Raw genomic sequence first — 19,443 nt, 5'->3', positions numbered from 1 at the left:
CAACCCATGGGAGATAACAAGTACTGACTGGGTAAGTACCAGATTTATTAGAGTTGCTCCCCGCAAATGACATAATAAAATGTGTGTTTTTTAGAGTTACTTCCCCGAGTGTCTGAAAAGAACATGGCGTCTGTCGTCTGGAAAATGTTGCCTTTGAGAAATCCATGCAAGTTTTGCGCGAAATTTCATCGGCCTAGCCAAGATGTTTTTGCGCGACACGCACGTCGGATGTCGAAAAAAGCATCAAGGTAATCTTAGCAAGGTCAAAATGAACTCTTCCGTTAAACATGAAGAGGAAAAGGTCAACCGCACATGAAAATTGAAGTCGAAAACAAAACTTGATAGATCTCAATCTGCCTCTCTCCACTCAACAAAATTCGAATTATGTGTTGCAATTTGAAGGAAGGTGTTTTGAGTAAATAAAAGTTCTGAGATGATATATATCTTGTCACATTAGCTCTATCACAGCTGAAGTAGATTTCTGGTGAAAACTGATTTATTTTTTTGACTTCTTCTTCGTACTGAGGGAATCCTTATACATGTACAGGGCAATTATCCTCTCTGGTTGGTGCGCCTAAGGTCCTTAGAGTGAAAGATAAAGTGGACAGTGTACCTATGAAAATAAAAACAGGGGTGGGTTGGTAGGCAAGCTACTGCTTTTCGCGATTCGCCGTGGTGCCCAGTTTCAGGCAAGCCTATCACCCAGTGCTACCTGCTACCTATAGCACAGCAACTTGGCCCTGACGAAACAGTACAAACAGGACGGACAATAAGGAGCAAGAGCGATAGATGAATTCTAATACATTTATATTACTTCTGATTTCTTATGTGTCGAGAGGGATGAGAGGGGGGATGGGTCTGAAGAGGGGGGAATGTAGTGTGGAGGGGAAGGGGGGGGGGGGTAACAGACAGGGAGTGGATTTTCACAGGGGGTGCTTATGGGCTGGCTCCTCTGAGCCAGGCCTCAACGATGGTTTTGAAGGCCTGGGGGGAGTCTGCGCTCAGCCTCTTGGGGGATATTATTCCAGAGGCGGACCGCTGACACAACGAACGACGTTCTGTGGGAGTCAGTGGGGGACCTGTAGTCTGGTAGTGTGCCCCCTGGTGGATCTTGGGACCTGTGTCAGGGTGCCTTCCTTTGGGGCTACCTTGACCAGTGCACTCATGATTTAAGACTAACATTAAGAGTGTGAATTAGTGAACGACGAAGAAGAAGAAGAGTGTGAATCACTCTGTAAATCATATATTGCGTTTTCAGAGGATGACTACGAGGCATTCACAAAAAGTAAATTGGGAACTATCTCTTTTATGTTATTCGCAGTTTCTTTTGTTTTGAAGGCCTTGATGCTTTTTTCTTCATTTTCTTCTATTTTTCTATTTTTTTGCAGCAGTAAGTCTGACTGGCAGAGTGTGGTTGGTTTAGAAATCCACGCTCAAATCAACACGGCCAGCAAGCTATTCTCAGGAGCCTCCACAAAATTTGGTGCACCCATTAATTCTCAGGTGGCTCCTTTTGATGCTGCACTGCCAGGAACTTTACCAGTAAGTCGATGACAATCAGATAGTGTTTCATGCTATAAAATGAAATAATTTGTTTCTTGACGAGTAGGGTGGCATGGTGTGTGTGGGTGTGTGTGTATGTGTGTGCGTGCGTGTGTGCGTGCGTGCGTGCTTGCATGTGTTAGTGTTATAGACTTTTGTTTTCTTGTTGAAAGTGCAAAAAAATCCTGAGCTATAATTCACTGCTTTTTGCAGTATGCAATGGGGTGATGTTAGAATTAGAGACTAGCATAGATTGTCTGTATGAAGCTCAGTTTGCTAAACACGGACCTGGGAACTCATACAATTTTGCCCTATATTTGTACGCATGATTGTCTGGAATACGAGCAGTACGGTGAGTGGAAAAAAATACGACGAGGTGTGCAACTCTCTTCTACTGCCCATAAAAACCCCAAGAGCTATTTGGAGTTCTTCGATCTTTTGTAGGATAAGGCTGCAAAAGTGTTAAACTGTGTATAAAGTTGAAAAACAAAAGAATTCCGTACTCACCAATACAAGGACAGCACATACAAAACTAAATCAAATTTTCACCTTATGGAGGCTTCTTCAGGACCAACAAACACACAAACACAAAGGGAAAACAAAAATCAAAAGCCGTACGGAAGGAAACAGGTATGAAAAGAAGATGGAGGGAAACGAAAAAGGGAAGAATAGGAGGAAAAACCTGTGCATCTTTGTGCAGGTGTTGAACAAGGACTGCGTGGAGGCTGGAGTGTTGACAGCGCTGGCGCTGGGCTGCAGGATCAACCAGGTGTCCAAGTTTGACAGGAAGCACTACTTCTACGCTGATCTACCTGTAAGTTGAGAGAGAGAGAGAGTGTGTGTGTGTGTGTGTGTGTGTGTGTGTGTGTGTGTGTGTGTGGTGTGTGTGTGGGTGTGTGTGTGTGTGTGTGTGTGTGTGTGTGAGACAGAGAGACAGACAGAGAGAGAGAGATAGAGAGAGATACTCTGTGTAAATCACTATTGATGGTGTCCTAGGCAGGCTACCAGATCACACAGCAGCGACAGCCACTGGCCTGTGACGGTCAGGTCAACTACGTGCACGTGACGTCCGGCGCTGGGCAGACATCCACTGCAGAGATGCGCACGTGTCGACTGATCCAGCTCCAGCTTGAACAGGACAGCGGCAAATCTCTGCACGACCACCTGGACAAACAGAGTCTCATTGACCTCAACAGAGCGGGTGAGGAGGGAGAGAGAGGTAGACAGAGAGAGAGAGAGAGAGAGAGAGAGAGTGTGTGTGTGCACAAGCGTAGTTCTTTTTCATGCAGACTTTTGAAATTTATTTTACCTGTGTATTTCAATGTTTGACATTGGTGTCACTACAGGTGTGGGACTGATGGAGGTGGTGACACAGCCAGATCTGAGGGACGGGGAGGACGCGGCCAGCTTTGTGAAGGAGGTGCAGCTCTTGCTGAGAACCATCGGTACCTGCGACGGCAAGATGCAGGGTGAGTTTGATGTGTGTCGCTCTCACTGCTCTCTTTGGCTTCAGGTTATAATGAAGAATGCCTTAGTCCGCTGTAACGGGAAACATTATACTGTGAGAGACTGGTTTTCTGTTTGGGCTGAGGGGGCAAAGCCACAGCTCAGTCTGTTTTCCATTTAATTTCCCTCTTGAAAAGTAGGCTTTTTGTTGTACAGAACCATTTCTATTTGGGTGGTAAACAGTGGCTCCCCACTTCTAGGACCCCCTAATTTAAGACTCCCTCCCTTTTAAGACCTTGCTTTTTATATTTAGTCAAGTTTTGACTAAATATTTTAACATCGAGGGGGAATCGAAACGAGGGTCGTGGTGTATGTGCGTATGTGTGTGTGTGCGTGCGTGTGTGTGTGTGTGTAGAGCGATTCAGACTAAACTACAGGACCGATCTTTATGAAATTTGACATGAGAGTTCCTGGGTATGAAATCTCGGAACGTTTTTTTCATTTTTTTGATAAATGTCTTTGATGACGTCATATCCGGCTTTTCGTGAAAGTTGAGGCGGCACTGTCACGCCCTCATTTTTCAACCAAATTGGTTGAAATTTTGGTCAAGTACTCTTCGACGAAGCCCGGGGTTCGGTATTGCATTTCAGCTTGGTGGCTTAAAAATTAATTAATGACTTTGGTCATTAAAAATCTGAAAATTGTAAAAAAAAATAAAAAATTATAAAACGATCCAAATTTACGTTTATCTTATTCTCCATCATTTGCTGATTCCAAAAACATATAAATATGTTATATTCGGATTAAAAACAAGCTCTGAAAATTAAATATATAAAAATTATTATCAAATTTTTTTTTTCGAAATCAATTTAAAAACACTTTCATCTTATTCCTTGTCGGTTCCTGATTCCAAAAATATATAGATATGATATGTTTGGATTAAAAACACGCTCAGAAAGTTAAAACGAAGAGAGGTACAGAAAAGCGTGCTATGCAGCATAGCGTAACCACTACCCCGCTCTTCTTGTCAATTTCACTGCCTATGCCGTGAGCGGTGGACCACGAGTATACGGTCTTGCTGCGTTGCATTGCGTTCAGTTTCATTCTGTGAGTTCGACAGCTACTTGACTAAATATTGTATTTTCGCCTTATGCGACTTGTTCAGCCTTTCTGTTGATATTGTCTGTAAATTTACCTGCATTTAAAGACTCCCTCCCTTTTAACCCCTTCACTGCCCACCCCGTATGTAATACGTGGTCATTTTCGGTTTGTCGTACGCCCATAACCGTATCTCGTACGTGGGATTTGTGTCAACAACATTTCAGAACATTTCTGAAAACTAAATGGGAGGTAACCACTGTCCAAGTACTTGTAGGGGTTCTAAACACAGTTCTTTCCCATAGACCGTTCGGATAAGTTACTACCACGTGTTGAAAACTGTTAGAAATTTGGAACCGACTATAGCATTCAGCCGCCATTCACAATGGCGGCCGAAAGTCGGACCTCAACTCGTAGACCTGTTTTCAAGCGATACAGTGTTCTGGAAGCTCTACAAGAAGTGATTTATGGATTACCACACAGAAGAATACTTTTATGGGCTGTAATGTGAGTACCTGATGTTTGACACCAGTTTTAGCAGTGTTTTGTGTGGTTTTACGTGCTGCAATGTGTGTGTGTGTAAGTCCGGAAACTGTAATTTTTGACAAAAATGGTCATTATATCAATTTTTACCATAACAATCACAAACAAAGTCCAATGATCATGTCATCCTATAATAGCCAAGGGTATAAGCAAAACACATGCCAAAGATCTAAGAGATATCTCAATAAATGATCGAGCAGTGAACAGATTAGTGAACCTACCGAAGAAAACGAAATTTTGCCCTGGCACACAGCAATACCAAAATGCTGTTATACTGTGGCAGTGAAGGGGTTAAGACCTTGCTTTTTCAGATTTGTGAAGGTCATAAACGGGAGGTTCCACTGTATTTCTCTGTAGCAGTCAAAGCTACAGTCAGTGTCAGCCTTTCTTTAACAAATATGAGTAGCTTTGCCAGACTGCTGATTTCGTTGTTGATTCAGATGTCAGGGAGATAGCTCAGACGGTAGTGGTACTGGCTTTGAAACCAGTTATAATAGTTAATTGCCAGTTGGGTTCGACCCCCACATTTGGCGAGGGATTTATTTTTGTTGTTGCTGCATGGTATTCCCAGGGATTGTACCCAGATGTCCTCCGAAAGCGGCGTATGGCTGCCTAAATGGCGGGGTAAAAACGGTCATACACGTAAAATTTCACTCGTGCAAAAACACGAGTGTACGTGGGAGTCTAAGCCCATTAACGAAGAAGAAGAAGAAGAAGAAGAAGAAGAAGTACCCAGAGGAAAATAGGATATACCAAACACACAACAAATCTGTCTCTTTTGCAGAGGGTTCACTACGAGTGGATGCCAACATCTCTATTCATAAAGCGGGAGAGCCTTGGGGTGTCAGAACAGAAGTGAAGAACATTAACTCCGTCAGGAATGTCAGCAAAGCCATTGGTAAAATATCAGGAGTAATCTTCCTTTATTTCTTCAGACATGTGAAATATAAATTAATCTGATGGTAAATGCGTGTATATCCACTATTATGAGTGCCTTTGCCAGCTGATTTAAATTATGGCATACTGGATCTGTTTCTTGGCAGGTTTTTTTCCTAGCAATGGTTCTGTCTCATGCTTTTCACATGATTTGTAATCTGAAGTTTCTTATCATACTTTCACAGAAGACTACAGAAAAGACTACAAAGAAAAACACAACATAATGGTTTTAATTCCTCATTTCTATGAGTAACTGGACTTGATACAGCTGATAAATATAAGAGGAACTTACCTGAAGTTTGCATTTATTCCACAAACACATGTAGAACCAAAATCATCGTTGTTTGTTCACTTTGACAATTTTTAACATTTCTTTCCCTCAGATTTTGAGATCCAGAGACAGATAGGTGTGCTGGAGAATGGAGGTCAGATTGAGAAGGAGACCAGATCTTTTGATGCGGAGAGCAAGTGAGTATTTTTGTAGTTTCTTAATGTGTGTGTGTGTGTGTGTGTGTGTGTGTGTGTGTGTGTGTGTGTGTGTGTGTGTGTGTGTGTGTGTGTGTGTGTGTGTGTGTGTGTGTGTGTGTGTGTGCTAGCTCAAGAAGTAGAGTATTGGACTTGTGATCTTTGGGTCATTGGTTTGAATCCAGGCTGGGAAAACTTTTATTTGATTCAGTGGTGGTATCCATGTTTAACCCCTGTGTCGACGCTGTGGCACATAAAAGACCTTGGTCATTAAATTACATATCTTATCCCAATTCACATATAGCAATTTACTTCAGTTTAGTGCTAGGACACTGAAAACTACGCTCACCCTGGTAAGGGGGAAAGTAACCCTAAAAATAGAACAGCCTTGACGGTCACATGACAACGTCAGGACAAGGTTACCTCCCAGCAGGCTCTGCGCACGCGTGCTCTCACCGCCATATAGTATTCATTCTACTCTTCAGCGACGTTGGTTGAGGACGTGTTTTGGTTTATGCTCGGGCTATTCTTTAGCCCACTGCTTCTTGGCAGTACCAACCCTGGTCACACGTCTGTATCTTAGCTTTTTGGCTGAGATTGGGTGACATTTTTCCAGTTTTTCTTGTTTTGTTACTTTCGTTTGCCACAAGTTAGTCTTTGTTTACGTTTTGATGTTCAAGACTTTCGCCAGTATGGCAGACAGTGGGAAGAAGAAAGCTAGCGCTAGACAGGTAGGGACAGCAGAGTCCCCGTCTAAGAAGGCGGCGAAGAAAGCAAAGGTTTCGAAAACCACAGTTAGTGTGTTTGAACCAGTTTCTAAGAGTTCGTTTTCAGTAGAAATTGATGACCCTAAGAGTCCTGTAATGCCGGCGTTGAAGCAAGAGTGCAAGACAGTGCCAGTTAAGCCAAGCACAGTGACGGAGAAGGACAATTTGTCCGCCATGTTTGCTTCCTTTAGCGATCAAATGCGTTGCATGTTTTCAGCGGAGTTAAAGTCGACGAGTGCGCAGTTGCTCTCTCTCCATTCGGGAGCGGAAGAAGCAATCGCGCGAGCGAGGGTTAAGGCAACCCCGTCAGCCACGGTTACGTTCGCCGATGTTCACGCTGAACAAGATGGAAGTGCGTCTTCTCACCGTGCATCTTCTGCCGGGATCGACAGCTTCACTAAAGGTACCGTAACTGTCCCTCAGGGAATTACGCGAGTGCATGCCTGGCCTGTTAAGGTTCCAGCGACGGCACAACGTAGTTCCCAACTTCCGCCCGGCGTCGGGCAGGAAGCCGTCAATAGACAGGCGTCCGGTTGGGGAGTCACCCTTCCGGTGCTTGCTCTTAGTACGGGAGATACGAAGTGCATGCCTGGCCCGTATGGAGTAACAGTGACGACACAACAGTCTCAACTTCCGCCACGGGAGCAGGAAGCCGTCAATAGACAGGTAGCTGGTCGGGGAGTCTCCCTTCCGATGCCTGCGCTTAGAACGGAAGACACGCAATCGTCGGTCTGGCCTGTTCAGGATCCACTATCGGCACAGCGTTCCACACTTCCGCCCGGGGGGGCAGGAAGTATTCTCAAGGGTGGATGCTAGTGGTGATTATACCTCACAAGCACCCTCACTTTCAGGGGATACCGCCTATGACGATGCAAGTCAATGTGGTGGCGAACTTCCGGAAGGAGAATAGGAATATGGGGATTCCGCTGTGGATGATGATACCAGTTTTCGGTTACCAGCCAAGCTACACCAAGCGGTAGCAATGGCAGCTCAGGTAGCCTCAAGGTATTTTGAGGAAGGAGTGGTGTCAGCAGCAAATGCTACGGCACCACCACCTTCAGCTGTTGGAGATTTCCACTCACCACAGGAAGAGACACAAACTTTTAAGTTTCGTGAATCTCCTTCAGTGGCTTATGAGATGTCTTTGATCCTGGCTAAGCGTTCGGTGCACGGGTATGCGTCGTCTGATTCAGTGCCTCTTCTAGCAGAGCATGGTCAGGCACCAGACTCGGCCAAGCCTTGGCTATCTGACGCACATCGAGCCTCTCACAGCAGGCGGGACGAAGGTTGACGTTGAACGCTACCCCACGCAATCTCATAGACTCCTACTCTTCACCACGCACGACGCTCCCGGTAACACCGGAGTTGGCGACGCTCCCGGTAACACCAGAGTTGGTGACGCTCCCGGTAACACCAGAGTTGGCGACGCTCCCGGTAACACCGGAGTTGGCGACGCTCCCGGTAACACCGGAGTTGGCGACGCTCAGAGAAGACGGCTATAGCAGAGACAGATCTATTCCTTATACAGAAGCCTCTCTCTTGGGTTTGGAGGAAACAGGGAGATTCAACTTGGAGTTAGCGTCTCTGTCGGAGACGCTGCTCAGGTCTCTCTCCCGTTCTATCGCCACGTCACTAGATTCGTTTGAATTTCGGAGTGACACGAGTGTAAAGGACGTGACTACTCTGCTTGCTACTTTGGCTAAAGTCTCAGCAGAGCAAATGCGTCTTTCTGCTCAGCTTTACGCTGTGGCTGGTTCTAGAATTCAAGATAAAGCCAGTTGGAGGTTCTTAAGTGTTCGCCTTTCACTGAGGGTTCCTTGCTAGGACAGCCGTCTCTCGACGCCCTCCAGAAGGAAACACAGGACAATCGGGACTTAGCGATTGCTAAGTTAGCTCAACACGGTTTCCCTAAGCCGCAGAGCAAGAGCTATGGACCGCCTAAACCTTCCGCCTCTTCGGCGAATAGGGGCAGGTCAACACAAGCCAGCTCTTCTTCAAGGGGACGGGGAAGAGGCGCGCCTTACGCTAAGAAGAAGCCGTCTTTCAGCAATTCAAGGGGGTCTGGACGGAAAGCATACCCCCAATGATGCGTCCCCGAACCACTAACTCACGCACCCACCACGCCTTTGGTGGCAGGCGGCCTGTCTCGGGCCCTTACACATTGGTTGCTAAAGGTAAACAGTCAGTGGATAGTGGGTATAGTGCATTCGGGGTTCAGGCTACTCTGGAAGGAGGGAAAGGCTCCCTTAACCAGAGTTCCTCCGGAGTTCAAGTTTCCCGTCAAACTGGAGGCAAAGATGGCGATACAAGCAGAAATCTTGTCTCTACTTCAGAAGGAAGCGATAGACGAAGTAACGGACCACAACTCCCCAGGATTCATCAGACCGCAAATGGCTGAGATTTCGGTGGGGAGAGAGAGTATTTCAATTCAAGGCCCTTCCCTTCGGCCTATCTTTGGCTCCTTGGATTTTCACGATGGTGGTACGACACAGGGCGTACGACTCAGGGCTTATCTCGACGACTGGCTTATCCTCAATCAGGATCGGGAAGCATGCAGTGCCCATACGCGGCACATCCTGTGTCAGGCTCACGAGTTGGGTTTCTCTGTAAATCAAGCCAAGTCAGAACTTACGCCATCCCAGTCCTTCACGTACCTGGGAATGAGGCTCAATATGGTAGATTGGTCAGTCCGCCCCTCACAGAGGAGGATAGACAAACTGCAAAATCTAGTGAAATCGTTAGCGTCACAGAAGCAAGCTCCGGTCAAGGAGCTGGCATCAGTACTTGGTCAAATGGAATCCATGGCCACACTTGTCCCTCTGGGGAGAGTGCACAAGAGGCCGTTTCAGGCAGCTTTGAGTTCGGTTTGGAACCCCTCCTCCCAGGGTTGGCAGGTCTCGGTTCAGCTAGAAAGCTGGTTTCAGCAGACCACAGCTCAGTGGCTAAAACCATGGGTCTCACAGGGAGTCCTCATCACTCCCCCTCCACCAGAGGAGGATTTGTTCACAGACGCTTTCCTGTCAGGCTGGGGTGCTCATCTCTCTCACCACACAGCCTCAGCCACGTGGACAACAGGCCAAGCCCTCTCACACATCAATGTTCTCGAGTTAGAGGCTGTACGCTTCAAGCGAATGAATACAATATGGCGGCGAGAGCACGCGTGCGCAGAGCATGCTGGGAGATAACCTTGTCCTGACGTTGTCATGTGACCGTCAAGGCTGTTCTATTTTTAGGGTTACTTTCCCCCTTACCAGGGTGAGCGTAGTTTTCAGTGTCCTAATACTAAACTGATGTAAATTGCTATATGTGAATTGGGTAAGTATATTAATCAAATGAAAATTTATTATTAAAATTTTCGATTATACCATAAGTGCAGGTGGCTAATTATACCTAAACACGCTAACACCTATGGGTAGCTCAATTTTTGTTGCTGCTTGCTGCCATTGGGGGGAAGCGACTCAAATTTCCCAGTAATGGGATAATAGAGTAATGAAAATAAAAATGAATGAAACCATGCAGTTGAAGGGTATGATGAATCCTTCACGTTTCAGTGAGACTGTTCAGATGCGAGACAAGGAGAAGCTACTGGACTATCGCTTTATGCCAGAACCCAACCTGCCACCCCTCCATGTCTACAGCAGTGGGAATGTCCCGCCTGGCACCGGTGCTGGTTCCAATGTGGTGCTAGAGACGGTGCAGCGGCGCCTGCCGGACTTGCCGGGGACCATTCGGGACAAACTGCAGCACAAGTATGACGTGCCACTCCTGTCCGCGACTTTGTTAGTTGTGAGTACAGTAGTTTGGGGCTTTTTTCTTTGTTGTCTGGGGGGACCAGGACTTCGAATCCAGGCCGTGAGAAGAAGAAATGAACGGACACGGGTCAACTTTATGTGCAGACTCAGAGACGGTATCCATGTCCCTCCCTCATGTCAGCACAGTGGCACGTAAAACACTTTGGTCATTCTGCCATTCTGTCGAGTGCAGGTGGCTGATTACATCTAAACACACACACATCTTGGTGGCGCAAGTCTTGTTGCAAGTCTTGTTGCTGTTAGCTTTCCATTGGGAGGAAGTGACCTCAGTTGGATAATAACGTAAACACAAACAGCTGTCAATATGGACACGGGACTTGTATGAGCTGAAACATCACTGTTCTTATGAGGATGAAAGTTGCTTGTTAGATTCAATGCTTGTTATTCTCTCGTTGTTGCACATGTCGCCTGCATGTAGACTTACTCTGTTGCACATGTGGTATGCATGTAGACTTACTCTGTTGCACATGTGGTATGCATGTAGACTTAATTACTCTGTTGCACATGTGGTATGCATGTAGACTTACTCTGTTGCACATGTGGTATGCATGTAGACTTACTCTGTTGCACATGTGGTATGCATGTAGACTTACTCTGTTGCACATGTGGTATGCATGTAGACTTACTCTGTTGCACATGTGGTATGCATTTAGAGTGCTTACTTCCCTTTGTTTCTCAGACCATTTTCTCATGATTGTTGCAGACGGAGGAAGGTTTGCTGGACATCTTTGAGTCACTGATGGCCGACGGTTCCAGAGACCTGAAGACTCTGCTGAATGTTCTGCTCAATGATTACATCGGTGTGCTGCATGAACATGACTGCACTGCTGCGGAATGGTGAGACTCTTTCCTTTCTGTGTGGTGTGTGTGTGGGTGTGTGTGTGTGTGTGTGTTAGTTTTGTAAGAATGGTTTTTCATGCTGCGGAATGGTGAGACTCATTTTTTCATTTAGTCAAGTTTTGACTAAATGTTTTAACATAGAGGGGGAATCGAGACGAGGGTCGTGGTGTATGTGTGTGTGTGTGTCTGTCTGTCTGTGCGTGTGTGTGTGTGTGTAGAGCGATTCAGACCAAACTACTGGACCGATCTTTATGAAATTTGACATGAGAGTTCCTGGGAATGATATCCCCGGACGTTTTTTTCTTTTTTTCGATAAATACCTTTGATGACGTCATATCCGGCTTTTTGTAAAAGTTGAGGCGGCACTGTCACACCCTCATTTTTCAATCAAATTGATTGAAATTTTGGCCAAGCAATCTTCGACGAAGGCCGGACTTCGGTATTGCATTTCAGCTTGGTGGCTTAAAAATTAATTAATGACTTTGGTCATTAAAAATCTGAAAATTGTAAAAAAAATATTGTTTTTATAAAACGATCCAAATTTACGTTCATCTTATTCTTCATCATTTTCTGATTCCAAAAACATATAAATATGTTATATTTGGATTAAAAACAAGCTCTGAAAATTAAAAATATAAAAATTATGATCAAAATTAAATTTTTGAAATCAATTTAAAAACACTTTCATCTTATTCCTTGTCGGTTCCTGATTCCAAAAACATATAGATATGATATGTTTGGATTAAAAACACGCTCAGAAAGTTAAAACAAAGAGAGGTACAGAAAAGCGTGCTATTCTTCTCAGCGCAACTACTACCCCGCTCTTCTTGTCAATTTCACTGCCTTTGCCACGAGCGGTGGACTGACGATGCTACGAGTATACGGTCTTGCTGAAAAATTGCATTGCGTTCAGTTTCATTCTGTGAGTTCGACAGCTTGACTAAATGTTGTATTTTCGCCTTACGCGACTTGTTTCATTTCAATTTCATTTTCATTACTTTATTGTCCCATCGCTGTGAAATTCGGGTCGCTTCCTCCCAGTGGAAAGCTAGCAGCAACATAGTCGCGCTATCCAGGTGTGTACGTGTTTAGGTGTAATCAGCCACCTGCACTTATGGCAGAATGACCGAGGTCTTAAGTGCCACAGTGGTGACACAGGGGTGAGACGTGGATACCGTCTCTGAGTCTGCACATAAAGTTGACCCGTGTCCATCCCAGCCTGCATTCGAACCCATAATCCTAGCATCACAAGTCCATTGCTCTACCAACTTTGCTTTGTGTGTGTGTGTGTTAGTTTTGTGAGAGTGGCTCGTTGTTTTGTTGACAGAGATCCAGTGAAAAAGCTGAATACAGAGGAACTCCCCTTTTAAGGCCCAGAAAAATCTGAGAAAATCAGGTCTTGAAAATGGAGGAGTCTAAAAATGGGGGTAAATTAATAGAGGATATGAAGAGAAAATGAAAAAATTCAAGTTCTTACAAAATTGGGGAGTCTTAAATTAGGGGGTCTTAAAAGAGAGATTGTGCTGTATTACACTTTTCTTAGCAGAAATGAATAATGGCACAAATGTTGGAAAAGCAGCACATTGCTTGAAGCAGGAAATGGAAAGAAATGACAACACATAAAATCATTAATTAGAAAAAAACACAGTAAACACCAAGTTCCAAAGACTTTCGGGCCACGCCCTTCTTCAGTGAAATGAATGTAAGTAAACAATGACCAATGACGTAAAATTCTTCATTAAAAAAAGAAAAAATCGTCATGTAAAACGTCACAGCCAAACGTCATAAGTTTCGTAAAAAAACACATAAAATCATGTAACAATCCATGAAATGATGCAACAATCCACGCGCTTGGTTTGGGGAAGTTTGGGCAGAGGGCAAGGAAGGGACACCACTGTAGAATGAAAACATTATGTTCAAATAAATGAAGTACAGTGGTACCTGCAATGTGTGGCCCCTCCCATGAGAGGACACCTCCCTTAAAAGGACATTCTGAGGTCCATGTGTCTATTATCTCTACCAAAATATACCTGTCATGACAGGCCACCTGCAATGTAGGGACACTTAGATGGTCCCAAATGTGTCCTTTCATGGTATCACTGTGGAGAAGATGCATGATGAGAGTGTTGTGTTGGTTTCAGCCCTATCAGGGTACAGTCACTGGGAGAAGTCTGTGACCTTCTGGCCTCCAGGGACATTTCTCAATCAACTCTACAAAAGGTGAGCAAATCCAAAAACAAAGAGACTGCCAACGTTCAAAAAAACACTTTTCTTCATTTTTTCCCTTTTTACGTCATTCATTTCGTCATGCAATCATTCACTCGCTCGGCTTCCTGGCGAGTGGGCGAAAACTGAATTCCATCAAGATAAGTTTATTGTGATATTTGTTTGTCTGTTCACTTAAAAGACCGTTGGGTCGACATATTTGTGACTGTAACGTAATTTTGTCAATAACAACATTCCAACAACTTACCTTTCTTGTTTTTTGATTCTACAAAAGGTGACTTAATAATGGCAGGAATTGTCGTTGTTCATCGAAAGACAGTTGTTTTTTCCCCAGCATTTAAGCTTATGTGTACTTTTTGAGTGAAAAATCTCCAGAACTCTTCTCTCTCAAGTGACTGAATTTTTTTCAAAATTGTGAGCTTTTTGTTTGTTTGTTTGTTGCTTTTTGCTAACAAGCAATGATGATTCATCAATGAGTTCTCTGTGAAACTAGGGACTTGGTACCAACTTGAGGAGGCGACACTTTTAGAATAACTTTCCTGTGTGCTGTGACAATCTTTCTTTGGGAAGATCTAAGAAACAATTGGAAGTAAGCGCTCTGAATGCATACGACATGTGCAGTAGGGAGAATAGCAAGCATTGAAATAGACGATTTTCGGAAATAACTTTGTCAGGTTTCTATAGGTTGTGGAAGAGTGAATACCCTTGCCAAAACCACTGACAAACATTATAGGGGCCAATCACTAGGGAAGGTTAGGTTGGAAACACGTGTACTGGAGCACGTGTTTCCAACGTAGTTATTTTCAGAATTCGCCTATTACCAAGCGACTTTCATTCTCAAATTAGTTGATTTACATTTGTTTGAACTATGATGTGTTGCAGTTGTTGCCGCTGTTGTTTGAGCATCCAGAGGTCGGGGCAGTGGAGATGGTGGACAGAGAGAACTGGAGGCAGATACGCGACAGAGAACTCATTGAAAAGGTCATCAACGAGGTCCTCAGCAACCCTAAAGTGGTGAGTTATCTGGGCTAGGGTTCACGAGAAAGTTAACACCCAAACGAGAGCCACCCGCAGTGTTGGATTGGTTGAAACTGAGACCCAGCAGTTTGGTCTCTCCTGTTTGGGTGGCACCCAGTTTCGGTTCGTGCACTTCAGCCCAGGAAGCTGCTGGGGAAAAATGTGTTGTATTTAATTATCTATCACCTAATTTTAGTCATACGTAGTCACGTGAGTATCAGCGCATGCGCCCAGGGAAGACCAGTTGGCGCCATGTTTTTCCAGGGGTCGGACAGGTGTTTAGTGTTGCTCGATGTTTGATTAAATAGTTAATCTTTGCGGTAATGTATTGAGTCCATACTCACGTAGTTTACTACTGAAGATTGTTCCGATTGATTTAACAAGCTGTGGGTGAGTACCCTTTCATATTTTCGAGATCCGACGGGTAAAATCTTCGACCGGTTGGCGGTACCCCCTCGGCCTCACGTAGTAGCCTAACACTTTGGTTTTTGGTAGTCATTTTGTTTGTCTTGCGAGACGGTGCTTTCAGTTTTTTGCACTACTATTTCCCTGTCTCATAGAGGACGTAGTTGGGGAGCACAGCCACAAAGTTTGGCGTAGTGTACGTGAACAAAGCGATCACTGAGTCAGCAGAGACTGGCGTTTTCGGACCCAAAGTAGGTCATAGCAATGGCGGAAAATTCGCAATGCGGTGCAGCAAAGGAGAAGGAGAGTTCTGGTGTTTCAAAAGAAAAGGCATCCAGTGATTCTAACAGCGTGGAAGCTGCATTAGAGAAAATGGACGCGCAGTGGACGCGAAGGTTCGAAATGTTTGCTGCCGCGATCGAACAGCGCTTCGCAAAAACTGAGCGGAAGAGGAAGCGTGTAAGTTCGGAAAGTGATTCTGATGTGACGTCAGACGTTCCAAAAGATAAAACGAAACCGTCACCTTCGAAAGATGACGATGCAAGATACGCATCAGAAGGTGAGATTCAGGATGACACGGTTTCCGTTCATCCTAGTGATCAAGAGGAAGATTTGATCGCAGAACTAGACAAAGATCTAGAAGGGAAAGAGAAAACTAGTGCAGCTGTAGCTACTTCTCTTGCGGAATTGATCAACAAGAAATTCCGGAGTAAGCTTTCCGAAGAAAAAACGAAAGATAGAATGGAGAAATATGTCAGGCCCGAAAATTGCGGGGCACTACAGACACCTTTGGTGAACCCAGAAATATGGAAGTCTATGACTGGGGAAGCAAGGAATAGTGACATAAAATTTTCACACATGCAGAAAGCCATTGCTACTGCCGGCACAGCACTGGCAGAGAGCACTCAGACTCTGATCCATGCAAAGATAAATGCAGATGCAGAATCAAGGAAGAAAATTGGTGAAGCCATAGAAAAGAATGGCGATGCGATTGCTCTGGCAGGTAGTGCTTTTCATTCTCTTTCTATCCGCCGCAGGCAAGGTATCCGGCCGTTTCTAAATGCAAACCTTGCTGGTCTTTGTTCTGATTCTGTTCCGGTCAGTGACAAGTGGTTGTTTGGGGATAACCTAGCAACTTCCATGAAGGACATCAAAGAAATGGACAAATTGGGGTCAAGTTTGACACCTGTGGCAGGTCCAAGTGGGACTCAGAAAGCAAAGTATGGTGGTGCTAATGCTATGACTAACTACCGCTACAAGCCACATTTTTTAGGGAAAAAGAACAGTCACTGGAACCACTAGAGGGGTCGAGGCAGCCAAACCCAGAAACACTTCGGGGGGAAGGCACGCCCTCAGTACAGAAGAACCTAGGCACAAAATTGGTCGATAAGGTGAGTGACTATTACAGATCGTTGCCTTTATTATGTAAACAACTGAAATTAGAAGCAGAAAACTTTGAAGGTGGTCGTTTACAACGGTTTTACCCAGTCTGGCAAAAGCTTACTTCTGATCCAGAAATTTTGGATACAGTTAAGGGAGTAAGGCTAAAATTTGAAACTGCTGAACTTCCTTGGTCAGCCTGTCAGGCAACATTGAACCAAACAGAAAAAGAAGTGATTGACTGCGAAATACGTAAGCTTTGTAAGAAAAAAGTTTTGTCCAAGTGCTTGTCAGTGCCTGGGGAACACTTGTCCCCGGTATTCACACGTCCAAAAAAGGATGGGTCACACCGCATGATTCTGAATCTAAAACGCTTAAATCAGGACATTACTTATAAGCACTTCAAAATGGATACACTCCAAGTTGCCCTGAATTTGGTTACACCAGGCTGCTACATGACATCAGTAGATTTGAAGGATGCATATTACACTGTGGCTGTTGCAGAAGACGATAAAAAATTCTTGAGATTTCTTTGGGAAGGACAGCTCTGGCAGTTTGATTCTATGCCCAATGGACTGGCTTTAGCTCCAAGAAAGTTTACCAAGCTCATGAAGCCTGTTTTTGCAAAATTGAGAGAGGATGGACATTTGTCTACCTCTTTTTTGGATGATTCTCTTCTTGTTGCAGATACTGAATCTGAGTGTATTGAGAACGTTCTGGCGACGGTGCAGCTTCTTCGCTCTCTTGGGTTTGTGGTGCACCATGAGAAATCAGTGCTTGAGCCAACACAGAAAATCCAGTACCTTGGAGTACTGATTGATTCTATTGCAATGACAGTCTCTTTGACCAAAGTTAGATCTGATAATCTTATTGAGTGTTGCAAGCGTGCTTTGAAAGTCCAGCTCATCACAATTCGAGATTTGGCTAAAGTCATTGGGAAGTTGGTGGCTAGTTTCCCAGCAGTAAGGTATGGGCCACTGTTCTATCGTAAACTTGAGAGTGTAAAAAAGGCTGCTCTGAAAAAAGAAAAAGGCAATTATGATAGTTGTACGGTACTTTCTGTTACAGCCAAAGATGAGCTGAGCTGGTGGATAGAGAATGTGAGCACTGCATATAATGTCATTGCAGTTTCTCAGCCTGATATCACGGTAGCGTCTGATGCATCGCTATCAGGATGGGGCTGTGTTTGTGAGGAAGAAAGATCAGGTGGACTGTGGCTACCCACTGAGGCTGCTTTCCATATAAACTACTTGGAGCTCAAGGCAGCATATTTTGCTCTTAAGTGTTTTGAGTCTAAAGTGAGCCAGAAGCATGTGCGTTTACTGTTGGACAATTCCACTGCTGTTGCCTGTATTAATAATATGGGGACATCTCATTCTGACTCTTGCAATGACTTAGCATTTTGTATCTGGCAGTGGTGCATTGCAAGGGGAGTGTGGTTGAGTTCTGCACACATTCCTGGTAAAGAAAACACTGCAGCAGATGAAGAATCCAGGAGAATTAATGTTGATGCTGAGTGGAAACTCAACAGTGATGTGTTGGAAGAAGCGTTGGTTCAGCTGGTAGTTTCACCTCACATTGATTTGTTTGCTTCCAGGATAAATACTCAGCGTTCCTGTTATGTGTCATTCAAAGCTGATCCAGAGGCACATGCTGTTGATGCATTTTCACTCTTTTGGCAAAGCCTAACTTTCTATGCTTTTCCTCCTTTTAGCATAATCCTGAGAGTGCTCCAGAAGGTGCGCAGAGACAAGGCTTCTGGTGTCATCATCGTTCCAGAGTGGAAGACACAGGTGTGGTGGCCAGTGCTGCTGAAGCTGCTGACTACAGACCCGGTGAGGCTGCCGTCCTCCATCAACCTGCTGTCTTTGCCAAGTCACCCCAGGACGAGGCATCGTCTTCTACCACGCCTTCAACTTCTGGCATGCAAGATATCAGGAGCAGATTGACTCATCAGGGGTTTTCGGGCCAAGCATCTTCCCTTATGTTAAACCCCTGGAGACCGTTGACTCAGAAAGCCTACAACACCTACATTCAGAAGTGGAAGCAGTATGTTAAAGACAAAGATATAGATGTGCTGTCACCTTCAGTGGTGCATGTTTGTAATTTTCTGGCTGATCTCTTTGACGCTGGAGCGAGTTTCAGTGCTGTGAACTCTGCTAGGTCTGCTTTGTCCGCTTATCTTCCGCGTATAGACGGTTTGACTATTGGCAATCATCCAGAAGTGTGTCGGTTACTAAAAGGTGTTTTTGAGCAGAGACCAGCTTTGCCCAAGCATTCTGACACTTGGGATGTAGGAAGTGTATTAGACTATCTGTGTACATTGCCTGATACAAGGGAGCTAACTTTGAAACAGTTATCTTCAAGAACAGCTTTGTTGCTTTCATTACTCACAGGGCAAAGAGGAAATGCCCTGCATTTGTTAAAACTTGATGATGTGAGATTGTTTTCAAATAAGTGTGTACTGTGGTTTTCTGACAAGCATAAGCACACCAAGCCTGGGGTTCATACTGAGCCAGCTGAAATTTTTGAGTTTGTACAGAATCGTAAACTTTGTTTGATGGATCATTAATATTTTGAGAGTGTACCTGGAAAAGACTGAGAAATTGAGGAAAGGGAGAGAACTCTTTATTTCATATCAAAAGCCTCATGCACCAATATCCAGGAATTCTTTTGCCAGATGGGTGAAGGAAATGTTACGACAGGCAGGTGTGGACACTGACAGTTACAGTTCGCACTCAACCCGCTCCGCGAGTTGCTCGGCGGCGGCAAAGCAAGGTGCTAATTTGTCAACAATCCTGAAAGCGGCTGGCTGGTCGTCTGAACGAACTTTCATTCGGTTCTACAAGAGAAATGTGAAAGAAAAATCTAACTTTGCACAGTCTGTGCTTGATAGTTTCGTTAAGAAAAACTGAACATTCGGTTGGAGTTTAAAATCATGATGTAATATGAATTTGTGCCAAATT

The 19,443-nt window shown here is 44.6% G+C and overlaps 2 protein-coding genes across 3 annotated transcripts in view; both read left to right on the top strand.

Annotated features, from left to right (window-relative positions):
• The first annotated feature begins 117 nt into the window (after positions 1-117).
• Positions 118-19,443, top strand: part of LOC138971150 (glutamyl-tRNA(Gln) amidotransferase subunit B, mitochondrial-like) — a 22,872-nt gene continuing 3,546 nt past the window's right edge. Inside the window, exons 1-11 of one of the 2 annotated variants that reach the window (XM_070343785.1) lie at positions 118-248; positions 1,389-1,542; positions 2,243-2,356; positions 2,539-2,743; positions 2,889-3,011; positions 5,414-5,527; positions 5,949-6,033; positions 10,349-10,583; positions 11,313-11,446; positions 13,591-13,669; positions 14,558-14,689. In XM_070343785.1, the coding sequence (XP_070199886.1) occupies positions 124-248; positions 1,389-1,542; positions 2,243-2,356; positions 2,539-2,743; positions 2,889-3,011; positions 5,414-5,527; positions 5,949-6,033; positions 10,349-10,583; positions 11,313-11,446; positions 13,591-13,669; positions 14,558-14,689 (1,500 nt within the window). In that variant the 5' untranslated portion in view covers positions 118-123. The remainder of the gene's footprint in view (positions 249-1,388; positions 1,543-2,242; positions 2,357-2,538; positions 2,744-2,888; positions 3,012-5,413; positions 5,528-5,948; positions 6,034-10,348; positions 10,584-11,312; positions 11,447-13,590; positions 13,670-14,557; positions 14,690-19,443) is intronic. The other variant, XM_070343793.1, reaches the window with a different exon arrangement.
• On the top strand, positions 15,267-18,670 carry LOC138971140 (uncharacterized). The gene is made up of 2 exons (XM_070343774.1): positions 15,267-16,488; positions 18,192-18,670. The coding sequence occupies exon 1, from the start codon at positions 15,362-15,364 to the stop codon at positions 16,397-16,399; it is 1,038 nt and encodes a 345-aa protein (XP_070199875.1). The 5' UTR covers positions 15,267-15,361; the 3' UTR covers positions 16,400-16,488; positions 18,192-18,670.

This window comes from Littorina saxatilis, linkage group LG1 (assembly GCF_037325665.1).
Source record: "Littorina saxatilis isolate snail1 linkage group LG1, US_GU_Lsax_2.0, whole genome shotgun sequence".
NCBI classification, from domain to species: Eukaryota; Metazoa; Mollusca; class Gastropoda; order Littorinimorpha; family Littorinidae; genus Littorina; species Littorina saxatilis.
This window is presented reverse-complemented; position numbering and strand designations above follow the sequence as displayed.